Source organism: Podarcis bocagei (assembly GCF_964188305.1).
Source record: "Podarcis bocagei genome assembly, chromosome: 4".
Taxonomy (NCBI): domain Eukaryota; kingdom Metazoa; phylum Chordata; class Lepidosauria; order Squamata; family Lacertidae; genus Podarcis; species Podarcis bocagei.
The window spans coordinates 58284759-58302063 of record NC_138128.1 but is presented as its reverse complement, the minus strand read 5'-3'; the positions used below and the strand labels follow the sequence as shown (position 1 = coordinate 58302063).

The following is a 17305-nucleotide window of genomic DNA, read 5'->3' as shown; positions in this document are numbered from 1 at the left end:
TTTAAGCAGTAGCTTTATCATTGTGCTCGTTTTCCAGTTGCAGAGTGGATTGATATACTATTTATAATCTCTATTGTTTGTTTGTTTATTCTGCTGCTGCAATGGAGAGCGAGTAATAAAGGGTTTAACTACATCAACATCTGCATCATATGAAATCATACCAAAATGCATATCCATGAAATTCTGTTCTACAAGAGCTGATTGGTGAATTACTGGTTCCATTTTACATTTCTAGATAAATTCAGGAGCACCCCTGTATTAAAGCTCTTTCCCATGCTGTGTGTGACATAGCACAGCCTACTCCCATCACTGACATCTGGTAAGAAGCAAGAGCAAATTTGGGTCGTTGAAAGTTGTGATTATGCAATTAAAAGCTGATGTCACTTAATTTCTTTGCAAGACCATTTATACAAATTCCATCTGGACATAGGTGGGGAGGCAGGGGGAAAGCTGAGAATAGTACTTGATTTCTTTTTATTTTGCAACTGATGAAAATGAATGTGAAAATGGTCTTGTCATTTTGGCTCGGGATTAGCAATGACACTGACTTGTGTATGGCAAAAAGTTACATGGGATTTGTAGTACCTTTCTATTATATTGGTACAGATACAGAACTCCAGTAAAGAGAAATGCCAACATTTTATATTTGCTGTTGAAATGTGTTTTGGAAGGTGAGGTATCTTTCTGATGCTTTTAACTCATTCCTGTTCTGAAAAACCTTCAAGTGGAACTGTTTTACATACTTGAAGGAGAATGCAGGCTTTCGGTAACTAATCTCTTATCCAAGGCCACCTGATTGAGTGGGGTTCAAAAAATAATAATGCCTGAAATAAAATAAAGTAAAGCTGAAAATCTGCAAAAGAAAGAATCCCGATTATTAACCTTTTAGTTTTCAAGGCATTATAAATGTAAAATGTAAACTTTCTATGCTGTTGATGGTCTGCACCTGTTTTTTATCAAGAGCTGGAGGAGTAGAAGGAATTTTCACAAGCATGTTTTCCTTTCTGTTCCATAGAATCTGAATGCAATCTTAATATTCTGTAAGGGGGAGCAGGAACCTCTAAACCACAGGAGAAAACATTTCCCTCTTCCAAGTTTTCATTCAAACACACCCCACTGCACATAGTCCTGGCAAGAGAATAGAGATACATTTTTTTTGTACAGTGATTTTGAGAGCGAGGCTCATGGCCAGTTTTTCATTTCTTTGAATATACAGTATTTAGACTCTGTGTTAATATCAGTTCTCAAAACACAGCATCTTAGGTGCCAAGAGTTGGATTAAAGTTTTTAATTGCCTGGGGAGCAGGGAGGAGCAGGAGGGAAGAGAAAGCAGAGAAAGGAGCAAAGATCTGTAAAGGATTCACAGAGTCCAACACCTGCCAAATGCCAGCTCTCTCTTCTCCCGTATGTCTGCATGTGTGTCTGGCTGGCTGGTGAGCCCCGACGATCACATGGACCTCAGGCAACCACCTCCCTCCCTCTGATTCCAGTCCTCACTCCCACTTCATTACTTGCAACTTTTGCAAACTACTCCAAAGCTGAAGTGCTTATCCCAGACTCTGCTCTTGATTCTGGGGTTTGCTAACTGCCAAGATCTGTTTTTCCCTCTCTGCTGATCCTACATTGGATATTCACAGAGGAGCTTTCTACTGAAAAAGCAAAAAAATAAATAATGACCTCCTTTGTCGAGAAAGCTTCTTTTGCTCAGCTCTGCCTCGCGCTGTGTGCTTTTGATCTGACACTGCTTGGGGATATAACCTGGGCTCTACCTATGGAAGAGCAGGATTACTATCTGCAGGAAATCATCAACAGGGATCATTATTATTCCTTTCCAGATCCTGAAGAGGAGTATTCGCCTTTCACAGAACAGCCAAGGGAGGAAGAAACCGAGCCCCCTTTGGAGACAGAAGAACCCCAAAGATTCAAGCTGGGCAAGAAGGAGTTAAAAATGAAGAAAGCCAACAAAAAAGACAAATCCACCCTCGAGACCCCGCCAGGTAACTTTCCTCTTTCACTTCCGAAATTTTGAGATTCCAGATGGGTCTCAAAGGATTTCGCCCCCATAAGTTAATATCCGAAGCAGAAAAGCAGAAATAGTAACTGCGCTGCTAATGACGTTAAACACCCTCGTACTAATCACAGCTGTTATACTAACAGAATTAGTGATCATGCTGGTCTGAAAGTCTAATTTTAACCCCTGCCTTCACTCTTTTGGGAAGACTAAAATTTGCTTCCACTTCCTTTTCTCTCTTGCTCTAAAGGATTTCAGGAAAAGTTCTCTTGAAGTCACACATCCTGTGTGCATCTTTCTTTTTTGCTTAGTAAAATCGTCATGTTGTCAACAAGGGTAGAGATGGGCAGAATTTTGTTCGCAGGTTGCCCAGGTTCATATAGGGGTTCTGGGATTTGCTTCTAGGAAGTGTGAACTTCTGATTTCATAACAAAGCCCTCCCCGGCAAAAGCCAGATCTCAGTGGATATAAACTAAAATCAGTTTGTGATTTTTATTGTGAATCAGGACTTAGCATAACCCAGTGATTAAAGTCTGGGCCTTGGGGTCAGGCCGCTGAGGCTGCAGTCCTAACTCCACTTCCCTGTGAGTAAGCCATGCTGGATTCAACAGGACTTACTTCTAAGTAGACATGGTTATGATTGCAAATCTGACCTCGGCAAACACTACAATGATCATTATATTATTACTATTACTTTAATTATTTTATACCACATTATGTAACATAAATTGCTTATTATTCTTGCATCAACACTTTAAGTGTAGTAAGCTAAGGCAGCTGAAATATGGCCCAGAATATTGAAATATGGTCCAAATATTTGTCCAGAACTGCTCAAGGCATTTCATGGCTGAGAGAGAATTTGCACCTGGATTTGTTGGTTTAAAGGTCCAGATTTTGGGAACTGTATCAGTTGTGCCCTTTGTTTATTTGCATTCAAGACATAAGCACAGGTATCTCTCCCCCCCCCCCCATTTTTAGGACCATAAAGTGTTTGAATGTTGGACAGGAAACATATTAAGGACCTGTGCAGTTATGATATGGCTTTATGAGATAGAGGGATGTGCTCTGGGAGGAATATGCTGATACAGCATACTCTGCTAGGGAACCCTTGCACCTTAAAGATGTGTTTGCTTGCACCAGTCTCATTTCACTGAAATGTAGCAACATGACAACTGCCTTTCTGCATGTCTTTTGACATACGGGACTTTTAGATAGACCTTTGTGAGATTCTTCTATGCAGATTAATTACACAGCGTGCCTAGACAAACAACACTATTTTCCTAAGGGCAGGACAGCATAGGGCAGTACCAATAGGAGATAAAGGAACCTTAATTTACAGCTGTGAATCTGCCTGCAGGAACAACAGTCTGCCTATGTAAAATGGGATTTGAGAAAACAGATTGTGTACAGAAGATGAAAATTGAACTGGCTAGTGTTAAAACCACCTTTTGTCTTCAGTTCGGCAGAACTAAAGGCATGTGGGATTAATTAGGTGTTTGTAGCAAGCAATCAGCTGGGTCTGCACTGGAATGAAGCAAAGCTGACGGACAGGAATTAGGAACATGTGATGTGCCCTTTGGCTGAGCAGCTGGTACCAATCAGTAGTTCCTTTGAATCAGAGTAGGGCTAAAATTCATTGCAGTCTGAATGCTACAAACACTTATACACACGTTTGCTTAATGTAAACTAATGGGGATAGAAAGTTCCAATGCAGCCGTTTCAAACACTGTATGGATAGCTGGCCTTCCATTTCCATTGTTTTAAATCAGTTGCATTGGACCAATTCTAAGTTTCACTTAACTACAATGCATAATATGAATTGACAGAACTATTCTTCACCTTCCCACCAATGTCACATCGTGGATGACATCATATTTGAAGTGATAAATGCCATACAGCCCCTGCTTCACACACTTCCTATAGTGCCTTCCTCATATTTATACCCTATAATTCACTTCTGGGAATTATACAGATGCAGATACTATAGCAGCCAATGGATTGACCTGGGAAGTTTCAGCTCAGATATTCTCGCTACCATGAACTAAGTAGGTGTCCTTCACTAATTGTGTATCTTTCAGCTTCAACACTCCATGATTTATACAGGATGCATGGAGAATCATTTGGTCCATAAGTAGGCAATCTTATTACAGCACCAGCAATTGATGGCTTCAGATAGGTGTAGGTAGGTAGAGGTAGGAGTAGGAGTAGGAGTAGGGGTAGGGGTGTGTGTGTGTGTGTGTGTGTGTGTGTGTGTGTGTGAGTGAGAGCGCAGATAGACAAGGAATACACACATTGGCAAGACCTGTAGTCTGTATATATCAGCTCTTCTTAACCACACATTGCATATGTAGTGCAGAGGTTGAAAGATAGTAGGTTACCTACTAAATTCAGGGTAGATGAAAAATCTACCATGGGGTGTGTGTGTGCCTGGAACCCTGGCCCTGACCACAACTCAGCTGGCAGCAAGAAAGGTCCCCAAGTGGCAGACAACATCTTTCTCAACCACAACAAAGCAGGCCAGTGCCCAAGTGGCAAGCCAGTGTTGCTACTATCAAAGCAAGGGTAGGTAGCAGGTCAGTAACTAAAGAGAGAATGGCGAATGCTGTGTTGCTATGGCTTTGACAGGTTTGCCACAACCACCTTCCCAAGCCAGGATGTCTTGTGAGAGGCTGCAGGACTTCTGGTGACATGCTCTGCAACAGTGGTTCCCAAACTCCAACCCCATAGACCACCTGAAAATTGTTGAGGGTCCTGGAAGGGCACTTAATTATTTTTCTGCTCATTGCAGCAACTGTGCTAAATGTCTGACTTGCAATTTTTTTTTCTTTTTATTTATTTTTATCCCCCTCCCTGCTCCATCTTTCTGGCCTCCTCCTACCCATTAGTGGTCTATCCTGCTCACTTTGTAGGTTCTTTGACTAATGGAGCAGCTGACATGCCTGCTGCTCCCACTGTTTTTCACAGACATGCTGTGGACAACCTGAGTGAAGCTCGAGGACCACTGGTGATCCATGCTAGCTCAGCTGGTTAGAGTGTAGTGCTGAAAATGCCAAGGTTGCAGGTTTGATCCCCATATTCCTGCTTTGCAGGGGAATGAACTAGATGATTCTCATAGTTATCTACAATTCTATGTCCTACAGGGGAAACAGGACCAGTACTGGCAAGTACTGTGGTGGGAGAAGCCCTATGGGAATTGGGGTGAGTCAGGGTGTACACTGCCCACTCTCTTCACTGCATCCTGAAAGGAGACTTTCTGGTTCACAGTAGCTGTGTGCGCACATTATATACCATAGCTCAGGCTTCCTCAAACTTGGTACTCCAGATGTTTTGAGACTAGAGTTCCCATCATCCCTCACCACTGGTCCTGCTAGCTAGGGATTATGAGAGCTGTAGGCCAAAAACATCTGGAGGGCCGAGTTTGAGGAAGCTTGCCATAGCTGCATGCATCATAAATCTATAGGCAGTACAATATAGGATTTGAATATGAGGAGCTTGTGACGTATGTGCTTCAGTGGGTGCATGACACTTTTTGCAAACATGCACAGGATAAGCATTTAGTTGGTGGACCCCCTCCACCAACTGTTTCTGATTCCTGTATAAATCAAGTATAAATCAGGTAGCTGCAAGTAGGACTGCGATAATACATGTGAAGCAGCCTTTGCCAACCTGATGGCCCCCAGACGTTTTGGACTACAACTCCCATCATCAGCAGTCAGGACATCTGGGCTAGCTGAGGCTGCTAGGAATTGTAGTCCAAAACATCTGGAGGGCACCAGGTTGGTGAAGGCTGATGCAAGACATTAATGAAAGGCTAAGCATTAGTTTTCAAATAAATCCTTGTTGCACCAGACGAGAAGTAGCCAACAAAATTGTATTCCCTCCACCCCTAATATAAAGATTTTATTGGCAGGGAAAGATTGCATAGAAAGGCTTTTAGGATGAGAACTATGTTTTCCATCTAAGTAAATCTAGGATAAAAATATCTTGCTGGAGTTGCCAGATGTAATTTATTTAAGGGAACATTCCTTATTCTGAAATGCCTCCATGCCAAACGTCTCTTCTCCATAGCATTCCTGTGAAACACAAGCCTTTCAAACTGCATTATGTTTCTAATTTCTGAAATCTTGATGTGCCAAACCAACAAATCCTGACTGTTCTGCATTTTGTATATACATCAGGAAAAGTTCCTTGGGAATGTATTCATCTTTAAGATGGTTCTGAAAGTGCTTACCTACTTTTGTGCTCGTTTCCATGAGTGTCAACACGTGCCTCCATTTCTGAGGATGAATGCTGAGGATGAATGCTAAGGATGAAATGTACATTTTTAAGCATTTCAGTGATTGCTTGGAATAGGAATCTGCCATGCACCTAATGCACTGTCACCACCACACACAAGTTATGCAATCACCTCCCCTCCAACTAGTGCAGATATTCCACCTCATACCTATCTTGGATTCTGGTCTGCAACGCTTTGTAACTAGACTTTGAAACAGACCCACAATACTTTGAGTTACCCCATCTTGCTACATTATCTGCTCAATCACTCCTCTGCCTTGCAATGCAAAGCAATTATTTTCAGGGCTATCCCAGGACATTTTGCTGGCTGAGTGGGAGCAGCAAATGGTGCCCCCTTCCTGGTCCAAGTCATGTTGGGTAGCATCCAAGGCTGGTCAAATTATGTTATTTCCTCAGGCAGGAAATCCTGCAAGCACCTCCCCCCACTCCGCCACCTCAAAGGAAAAACATATTATTGATAACAATGATTTCATGACACCCAAAATCTGCTGTCTGAGGCAGCTACCTCCTTATGCCTAAAGGTAAGGCTGACCTTGATAACACTGCATACAAGGCAAGCATTTTTGTCAATTTAACCTCTCACTGCTCGCACAGCTATAACTTTTTTCTTTTGACAAAACTGGATGTTTCTCCAAGCACGATACCCTCTAAAACGTCTTGAATCAAATTTGGCTGTTTTCTGAAGCACTGAGTCAGGTTCTGAACTGAATCTTGTGGTTGGTGTACACTGTCAGTATTTTCTGCTGCTGTGGTACTCTTTTGCTTTGCTGAATGAGTGTGTGTGCATGTGTGTGCGCACGCACACACTGTTCTTTTACTTCCTCTCTCTTCCCCGTCTTGCTTTGAACTAAAGTGTCTGGCTCTGAATCAGGGCTTCCTCCTGCATCTTTTCTTGTCTCACTTTCTTCTTTTTCAGGCTTGCTCAGTGAGAACAGCTGCAGCCATACAGCAAGTGGGGATCTCTTTTCCCTTTCTTGTCTCTCGCTGTCTCCCTGCTGCATGTTGTGTGTGTGGTTGGTAGCAGCAGTGCTTTCGAGCATAAACCTCAGCACTACAAACCTACATGATGGCAATCTAGGATTGCTGCAGTGGAAAGTATTAGCAGGGAGGCAATAAGACTTTCTAACTTTCCTAATATGGTACAAATGACTAAAGAGAGGGACTCCATTCAGAGGAGAGAGCTTAAACTATACATAAGCTCATTTAAGCTCATTCCAGCCCTGTGGGGGGAAATGGGGGAAGGGGAGCTGACCGATGTTCTTCAAAAAGAATGTCAATTGGTTCACATGTGATACAAAAACCACAGGAAACTTGAAAACTGATTGCAAATGCACCTCCCTGCATGATAATTTTTTAAAGTCTTTTACACACAAGCTGCAGCAGAAAGTGAGGGGCTTCAAAGAGTCTACTGAAAGTTGGGCTGAGAGGTGTGATGAAAGTTCACATTCTCAAATTTTTGACTCAGAATTTGAAAGGGGGACAAAAAGAGGGGTGTTTTCAGGAAACACAAAATAAGACTAAGAGTAGGTGGACTTACAAGTGGCAAAACGGCATATTGCAGTCTTTCCTTCTTTTCTGCCACTGTTATCAGCTGCATATTCTAGTAGCATGTTTGAAATCAGTATAAATTATTCAAATAGTGGGTAGTCACAAGGATCCAGAGAAATGGTCCTTGATTCAATCTCCACGTTTTTTTTCTTATTCATTTAAAATATTTACCGTATATCCTGGCGTTCCAACCTGTCATCAGGATGCCCAATATGGCTAAGAACGTGGGATTGATAGACCAATTAAAATCAGGCCCATCCTATTTCTTGGTTACAGAGCGAAGTCTGTCCTGACCTCCTTTGATGCAGATTGTTAATGAAAAAGCCTTTTAAAAATACCCGGAAACACACTTAAAAAGCAAACACACCTTTAAAAGTACTTAAGAGGTGGTACAAGGGTTGTGAGCTGCCTTTGTTCACTTCTAGGTCTTCCCCTTTAAAACAGTTGAAATAGTGTATCCAATTGCCCAAAACTTGTGGGGCTAGCGCTCCTTGACGCTGTATGTATTTAAAGTACATGAAGAAAGATCCCATGAGAATGATGGGATTTGGAGATGTTCTATCCCTTCCCAGGGGAATTATACAAAAAAATGGCTAGCTTCTGGAGCAGACATAGCCTGCCCGGTGGAGTGGAGCCATGACACCAGCTATCAAACACATGGGTTGCTGTTGCTTATTAGGAGGAAGCAGTCCTTTCTTTTCTTAAAAAAATGTTTAGGGGTACTCTCATTTTCCTACTCATATTGAAATACTGCCCCTCAATGATGCCAAACTTAGATTCACAAAATGTTTAGGGGTGTGTGTACCCCTGCGACCCCCCCCCCCAAAAAAAAGGACTGGGAGGAAGAGAGACAAGGCATCAGGGACATCTGCATGGGGCAAGTGGCAACTGGGAAGCCAACATGGGACTGCCACTTCTGCACTGGGACTGCCATGCTTTCTTCTGCACAATTGCCCCTTGTAGCAATAGAATGCTACCACATTCTATGAGCACCTATTTCAAAGGTTTTAAAGGGGGTGGGAAATGGCAGGGGGCAGCGTGCTATCTTCTGATCACCTGATAAAAATACACCAAACTGTGGATTCTGAAGCTGACCACTGATCTCATCTGGGTCAAGATCTATCTTGACTGGATCTGATGAGTCTGCTCTGGAATCCAAGTACGGTGGAGTCCTCCTCCCTACAAGGAACATAATTTAAAAACCAAAATATCAAGATCAATGGGATTTACTCCCAGCTAAGTGTTTACAAGCCAAAACCTCCTTGAGATCACTAGATGTGAATCATATGCCTGTTCTGAAACTCTGTATTAGGTCGTAAGAACTTAAAAAGGACCCAAACTAGATAAGGCCAAGGGCTCATCTCATCTAGCATTTGGTTCTCAGTCTCCAAACAAATGCTTATAGGAAACTCACAAGCAGCTCATGAGCACAACTGCACTCTCCGAAATATAGTCAAGCTCCAATACTTTGGTGAAGGCCAGGATCTAAATTTGCACCTTAATTTGTATATGGATAATGCATAACATGTGAAAGACACTGCCTCTTTGTTTTCTGCCCCTGATGGAATTTAAACCAATTCACTGGTTGTGTCTGGAAGATAAAATAGGAAGCCTGCCATGTTCCTTTACTTGCCAGTGATGGAAGAGTGTTTCCAGCTCACAGCTTGTTCCACTCTTACAGCCTTTATTAATGCTACTTCCCGAGACTCAAGTAGTTGGTACCTTCATATTAAGATTTACAGCATACTTATGGGAATTTGGGTCATGAACTTCTGCAGGAAATTGTCTGCTCTCTATGAGTCATGTCATGAGTACCAAAATATAAGGCCTACAAAAACATACTGTAGGTCACAATCAACCCATTGGTCTGAAGGACTCTCAACTTTGCATCCTCACTGATACAGATACACTTGAAGTCTGGAAACTGAGATTGTCACTGTTAAGAATCCCGATTTCATACAGGAACCGGGTCCTGACATCTGTTGGTAAAACTCTGCCACATAAGTTAAGCAATTGCACACCACTTTGATTTTCAGGGAGAAACAGTTAAGTGTGTGTTTCTTAAATCTTCAGCTGAAAGTAGACTTAAAATGCTTGACTTGGGCTAGATTGTGCACTGTGCCATTAATCTGTCTATGTAGATGTTTAGACTACTGGTTGGAGAAACTGTGCATGCTTCCCAGGGAGCAAGTCCTATTGCAATCTGTGAAATTCACTTCCAGATAAACACACACAGGATTGCACTGCATGCCCCATGGGAATTCATAAGACATATCTCACTTTTTTCGGAAGTGTATCCAATATTAGGAACTTAGCTTTAAACTGAGTCCGACCATTGGTCCATCTAGCAGAGTATACTTTATATTGACCAGCAGTGGCTCTCAAGTGTTTCCAATAGGAACGGGGGGGGGGGGGAAGAAATTCCATTAAGATGCTTCAAAAGGCAAACTCACCAAATTCACACTTTTCAGAAACAATATGCAAATCACCCTTCAGACTTCTCTGAATTTTGCAGCCCAGTTTGACAGCCAAGGAATGGGTACAAAAATGCAAAAATAACCTACAGATATGAATTATATGAGGGGGAAGTACGTTGCAGGAAATGTGTATATTAGGCAAATCTGCATGCAAAAAAACGTGTTTGTTAGGATAAATCCACAACGCCCACAACTTGCGAACTGCTTTAAGGTTTCCTCTTACAACCAAGTGGTATATGAATTTTATGAAACAGTAAATAAATATGCATGAATTTTCAAGAGGATATTCCTGCCCAAATAAATAAATAAATAAGTGTGAAGAACTGAATTTAAGAGTAGAAAAATGAGAAAATGAGAAGCCTGTAACTGACAGGCCCATCTAACCCTACATGCAAGGGAGCAATGGCCCTTTCCCCCCCAAGTCATCTGATTTTGGGGGCCTTTGAAAAAGGCACCGGAACAATTTTTTGCTGTTGGCAGAAAGAGGAAGGGTTTAAAATATGGGGGTCCCCCCTTCATTTAGTGGATTTTGTCTTATATGTCTATATTTGGGGGAAAACAATACACCATATTTTTCTTTTCTCCTTACAGTTAAAAATGGGAATAAGAAAGGTGAGAAAAACAAGAAAAGCAACGAAAGGACACCAGATGGAGACTATGAAAGACGAAGCACTTATGAGGAGAGCTGGGAAAGTAAGCTTGAATCCTCTCAGATGGCATCTTACTTTTTCATTCTTTGGTGAACAGTTTTGTGAGAGAAATAACAAGGTGAAATGGTACCTCCCCAAGAGACCCTAGCTCATTACTAAACACTCGTCAGTTCCAGATGTGTGTTCTGGAACCTTCTTATTAGCTGCTGACTAAAACTACAGGCTCGAAACCTGCAGCTTTTGCTGTTGTGTTTACTTTTAATTTACACCTCAGGCCATGTTGATCAGTCTTGGGAGGGATGGGAAACTTCTTTCAGCCCGAAAGCCACATTCCCTTTTGGCAACCTTCCAAGAGCCACATGGAAGTGGTGGGGAGAGCCAAGATGTTAAAGTGGGTGGAGGGGGAGAGCACTCACCCAGCCCTCTCCATATCACATCCAGACAAGCAACATGAATTATCAGAATTCAAGGACACATTCCAGCCAGGCAAAAAAAAAAGGGGGGGTAGAGCTAGTGAGGGTTGTGGCCTGGGGAAATGGTGAAGGTGGTCTAGGGAGAGTTCTGTGGGTCAGGTAAAGAGGGGTGAGATCCACATTTAACCCTTGAGACCGAGTTTGCCCACAGTTTTTCCCCACTGAACTCACAGAAAGGGAAAGGGTGGATGAATAAACTGCCTAGTTATTAGCAACAGTCCTCATTCCTATGAGAGATTTTGTTCAACAAAACTAGTTTTCCACGAATATAGTAAAGGAACTTGATTGGTGGGTTTCTGAAACAGTAGTAGGACTGAATGTTGTCTCCATTGGTCAGCATGGGACAGATGTAGGTGGTAGCTTTCTGAACTGAACCACTTCATTCAGCAAAGGGAAGGCATAATATTTTTGAATGATTAAATGAAAAAACTACCTGCTTGTAATAATCCAGCATATCAGGGAGACAGAAATCATATTGTAAGGGAAGATCATATTTTTGACTGGATTAAAAGAAGCACCCTGCAGGTAGTGAACTGCCACACAACAGAGAATAACTTTCTTCCCAAAGCGCTTATTTATTATCAGCAGGGAGGTTCTTTTTATGATGGGAGGGCATTCAAAAATATGGTCCTTCTTGTTGTAGGAAGGAGTCGGGATCAAAATTACCTCAGTCTCACACCTCACTCTGCATTATGCGCAGAATGGCCCCCAGAAACTAGACAAACTTAAAAAAACAACTGAAGTTGTACTTTACATGACACTTGACATGTATTTTTTCACATTCTCCTTAGACTCCTGTAGAAAATTTGCAGAAGCACTTCTGCAGCAGTAAAGTTTACTTTTGCATTAAGCAGTTCCATCAAATCTATAGAGTCTTCAAAATAAATGCCACTAGCCCACCCCACAATATAGAGTTGAACTATCTCAAAAGGTAAATTCCAATGGATGTTGTATAACCCTAGGAAAAAATATTATTTAAGTGCCATAGAACAGATGAAAATGAATCATGAAGAAATGATAGGCCACACCAGACCAATTTCAAACTATTCTCCAGAGATTTACACCGTACTGAGCAAACACTACACACTTGTGGGCTTCTGAACATTTCCTGGTTGGTTCCCCCTAGGGAGCTGTGCAAAGTTCATCTTTACACAATTGTACATCTGCAGTAAAAATAGGATGAAAAAACACTCCCCGCCCCCCCCATATGCCATAGTATTTAAGTGCATGCTTAGTACAATGCAATCTTATGTAAGTTTATTCAGAAATAAGGCTAATGAACTCCATGGGACTTACTTGCATGTATGTGTGTGGGATTGCAACCATTATCTTAAATATAGGTCAGTCTCAGTTGTATCAATATACTTAGACCTACACTTATGTATTTTGATACTTTTGAATCTCATCAGGAAATGATTAGGAATTATTGGAAGTATTGCTAGGAGGCTGAACCTAAACATTTACACTATTATGAATATTGTAATTGTGGCTAGCAGCCAGTACTTTTTTCCGTCCGTTTTTTTTGGGGGGGGAGGAGGAGGGAGGGCTCTTGGATCCTGTCAGAGCATCGTGCCTGTGGTGGGAATAGGCATGCACAGGTGTTGGGTTACCACTCCATCATCCCTGACCAGTGGCTATGTTGGCCAAGACTGATGGGAAATGGAGTCCAACAACACCTGGAGGCCCACATGTTTTCCAACCCTGGTTTAATCCTTACCTCAATTTAGGTCAGGTCATACAAACCCAAAAATTCTTAGCGCCTATGTTCAGGAGCTTCCTTGGTTAACTTGGGATGCATGGCTCCCTAGAGCTTGAATGGCTGCTTGGTTATGTTCCTTCTAGTATCCAGGACAATTTTGAAGGATCATTTGAAACAGATGTTAAGGCTCGTTTGTTTGGCAATAGTGAAAGCGAAATCAAATCTGAATGGTTTGCATTTGTTCCACTCTAGCCAAAACACCACCACTGTTTATGTTTAAAAATCTGGCAAGAGATTCAAATTATTGCATCCACATGGAAACCAATAAATCAATCAATAATACAGACTTAAAAATAGCCAAACATATTTTGACAGTCAGACGTCAAATTCTGAAACATGCTTCCATTTGTTACACTTCCCGGGACTATGGAGTGGGGGGAAGGACACGCTGCCCCCATCCATCACCTAGGGGACCAAGGGCCACAGAGAAGTGGTATCTCTTGCCTTCTAGGAAGAATATCCACACAAGGGGGGGGGGAGGCAACTTGGCCTCATCCCTCATCCAGAGCAGGAACAGGCATGGCAGATTTCCTTTCCCTCTGCCTGTCAGAAATTATATTTGGTTCTAACTGTCAATTGCTCTGAGATAACAAAGTAGAAGGGAATCATGCTGTGGCCCAACCATTGGCCAGGACAATCAGGGGTTTTTTGGGTTCAGTTACATTCCCTCCAGACCAAGCAAGAGCACCCGCTAGAAAATACTATGCTCGTCCCAGTTTGTTTACATCTCACTGCTTTGTTCTGGCCATGTCAAACCAATCAGCCTAAAGGTCCCAGGCTCAATCCCATGCATTTCCAATTAGGGCAAGGAGAGACTTGTCTACTACTCTGGCACTCCATTGGACACTCTGATCTTGTGACTCATGACCCCCCTTCCTCTGGGAGAGACCAAGTTGAGTGTCTTTCTCATTGGGGGGGGGCAAATCTGCCACTACAGAGAGCAGGTACATCATTATCAAACAGTCTGATCTTTGGAATGAAGCATTGTAAAGTAGCTACATTATATATTAAGGAATAAACCATCAAGGGTTGACTGGAAAAAAGTGTTGAAAAGCATGTTTAAACAAGTACAATGAAAAGGAAAAATGAATACTTTGTTGTTCTGGGCTCTGACATGTACCTTAAAAGAGACAGGGGTATTGCTTTATGATGGAGAAGGGAAATAAAGTAGAATCAGGTGAACTAGAAAGAAAGCTTTCATCTGAAATAATGTTTGACTAATACCTCTACAAAGTTTCTAAGCTTCCCGTTTCAATAACGATGGCAGATTTTGAGTTAAGGCTATTCATTGCCCCATGAGATGTAAAATAGGATCAGAAGAGGTATTTTCAAAGAAAGCATTTGTTTTATAATGGAAGAAGCCAAACCATATATGACTAATAGTTTGGACTGGAGCTTTAAAGAATTTGGCCTGATAGGCATGTACTGGCACAACTACTGTTATGGAGCATTTTGGCTTTCCAAATTTCATCCTCTAGGGAATCACAAATCTTTGCCAAAGAAATCTCTCACCCAGTATAAAAAGGAATTTCAAAGCATCTGCTCTCTAGAAAGAAAAAAGGCCATTGTCTTTGGATACATTGATTCATTTACATGTACTAACACTAGAAAAATAACCTAGCTTCAAGGCTAAGCTAGAGATTGACTGTTCCAGAGGCAAGGGAATTTGTCAGGTTCCTGCCTAACTGAAGTGGCAGACCTCTCACAGAGTGAGAGGTGTGGTACAGATCATGAGATTCACTCACCAACTGACCTGTGGCTCTCCAAATGCTATTGCACTACAACTCACATAATTCACGATCATTGGCTGTGTTGGCTGGGAGTCCAACAACATAAGCTCAGCTCTATTGCAAAGAGAACACTTACACGATTCTTCACTTATCCTGTGTCCTGAACCCCTGGCCTACCTGGTAGCAAGTCAGTAAGCCAAGTCCAAAGTTCATAGTGCAGGAGTCAAGCCACACAAAATCCAAAGGTAAGGAAATGCAGTCCAGGGTCAAACCAAGTAGCCAAGTCTGAAGTCTAGCAGTCAGGATACAGTCCAGTCAAACCCAAAACACAGTACCATAGAGGTCCAGGAGCATCCAACTAAAGGCCCCACAACATGAGCAGTTGTGCAGACACAGCACCTCAGCTCTGCTTCCCTTTTGTACTTTGCAGGCTGATTGCAACATCTGGGCTTGATGAGGCAGGTGGGCCTCACCTGTTCGTAGCCTACATCAGCTGAGGAATCACACACCTCATCCCAGAGCTAACAAGCCCCACCTGGCTAGCTAGAGAGCTGGGCAGTGGGCCCTTGCCTGCCTCAGCCTCCTGGAGCACCCTGACTGCTGTTCCCTGTGCTTCAGAGCTTGCCTTGTTTGTGGGGACAGGAGTCCCTCTGGCTCTGGTGATGGGTCCTGCTGCTCTGGATTCTGTGCATTGATCCTCATCCCCTTACCATCCTCCATCATGCTGTGAGCACTTCCTTCTCCACCCCCTGTTTGCCCTGGAATGTCCCAGTGTCGGCTGCCCCCCTCACTGGGATCCTTTCCCCTGCCATCCTGCCAGTTCATGAGATCCTGAGATGCAAGTATACTAGTAGCTAGGAATCATGGGTGAGAAGAGTGCTTATGCACTCATATCCTGCTCACTGGTTTTCCACTGGCCTCTGGTTGGCCACCATGAGAGCAGGGTGCTGGACTAGGTGGGCCACGGGCCCGATCCACCAGGCTCATCTTAAAGCAGAGCCAACTTGCAGAAGCCCAAGAGGCGTCGCCCCTGCAGCCCCCATCATTGGTGGAAAAGTGGCAATGAGATCTTGCCAAAATCTCATGAGATCTTGTGCACTCTTTGCGATCTCACAAGAGCTCCACAAGAACTTGTGGGGTTTCTTCAAGAACCCACCGTTGTTGCCACACAACCCAAGTAAGGGAGGCTTTGGCGGGGGTGGGGCGGCGGCACAGTCCCACTTTGCCTTGGGTGGCAAAACAGGATGCACTGCCCCTGTCTTAAAGTTCAGGCTTTGACAAACTGACATTATTAGTTTCCCTCATTTCTTTGAAGAGGAACTTACAATTAATTCTTAAGATACAAATTGCATATTGCTTTCTAATTGAACTTGATTACTGAACGTAAATCATATTTAACTAGCTATAATAACTGTGTTGGAAAATAATAGACTCCATTCTGACCATGCTATACATGGGAAGACATGAGCCAAAATCTTTGAGCTGGCATAGATATGGGCCTATGCATTTTTATAAAACTTACTTATATATGTCTCATTTCCTATACTCATGTGGAGGAGAGACACTATCATTCATGAGGGTTCTGTAGAGAAACAAGAATGGTTTTTTTCTTGTTGTGCCTGGCAGAATTGAAGATTTGTTAAAGCAACCTAAAAAAGAAAGCATTTGTTGGCAGAAAGCAAATGGAAATATTTTGGAAGAGGAGAAACGATCCAGTTTTTCATCTGATTGGTATATTGGTTACCTACTTTAAAAAAGCAATTTTCCTTTCCATCTTTTTCTTGCTCTGCCTCCTCATGCAGACCAAACTGTGTAAAAATCTGCTTATTTTGCTCTCCCTATATGTGTGTGATTCCTTTCGTCTACTGATATTTATTTCTTTTCAAGAGGATCTTGACTTGTAAACCATTCCATCATTGATTCCATTATGAAAAATGAATATTTGGTGGATTGTTGTATGAAGATTATTATAGTCAGGGTGTCTTGGCAGGAAAAGAAAACCATATATTTAGCAATATGTATATACCGCTAAATAAATCATTAACTACCGTATTTTTCGCCCCATAAGACGCACCGGCCCATAAGACGCACCTAGTTTTTTGGGGGGGAAATAAAGGAAAAATTTTTTATTTCCCCCCCAGGTGCGCTGCGCTACACCAGGAGCTTGGGGCGTGCGGAGCTCAGCGCGCCCCAAGCTTCTGCGTGCAGGCAAGGTCTCCGCTAGCGTGGGAGAGCTGGGCGCCTCTCCCAGGGCTAGCGGACCCCTGCGCTAATCCAGAAGCTTGGGACGAGCTGAGGTCAGCGCGCCCCAAGCTTCTGCGTGCGCGCAAGCAGTCCGCTATCCTTGGGATAGCCGCGGGG

General features: G+C 42.7%; 1 protein-coding gene across 1 annotated transcript in view; it reads left to right on the top strand.

Moving 5' to 3' along the window:
• Positions 1–1353: 1353 nt before the first annotated feature.
• The window catches only part of CPXM2 (carboxypeptidase X, M14 family member 2), an 87432-nt gene continuing 71480 nt past the window's right edge, over positions 1354–17305 (top strand). The window contains exons 1-2 of the mRNA XM_081192900.1: positions 1354–1997; positions 10924–11025. Coding sequence (XP_081049026.1) covers positions 1673–1997; positions 10924–11025 — 427 coding nt within the window. The 5' untranslated portion in view covers positions 1354–1672. The remainder of the gene's footprint in view (positions 1998–10923; positions 11026–17305) is intronic.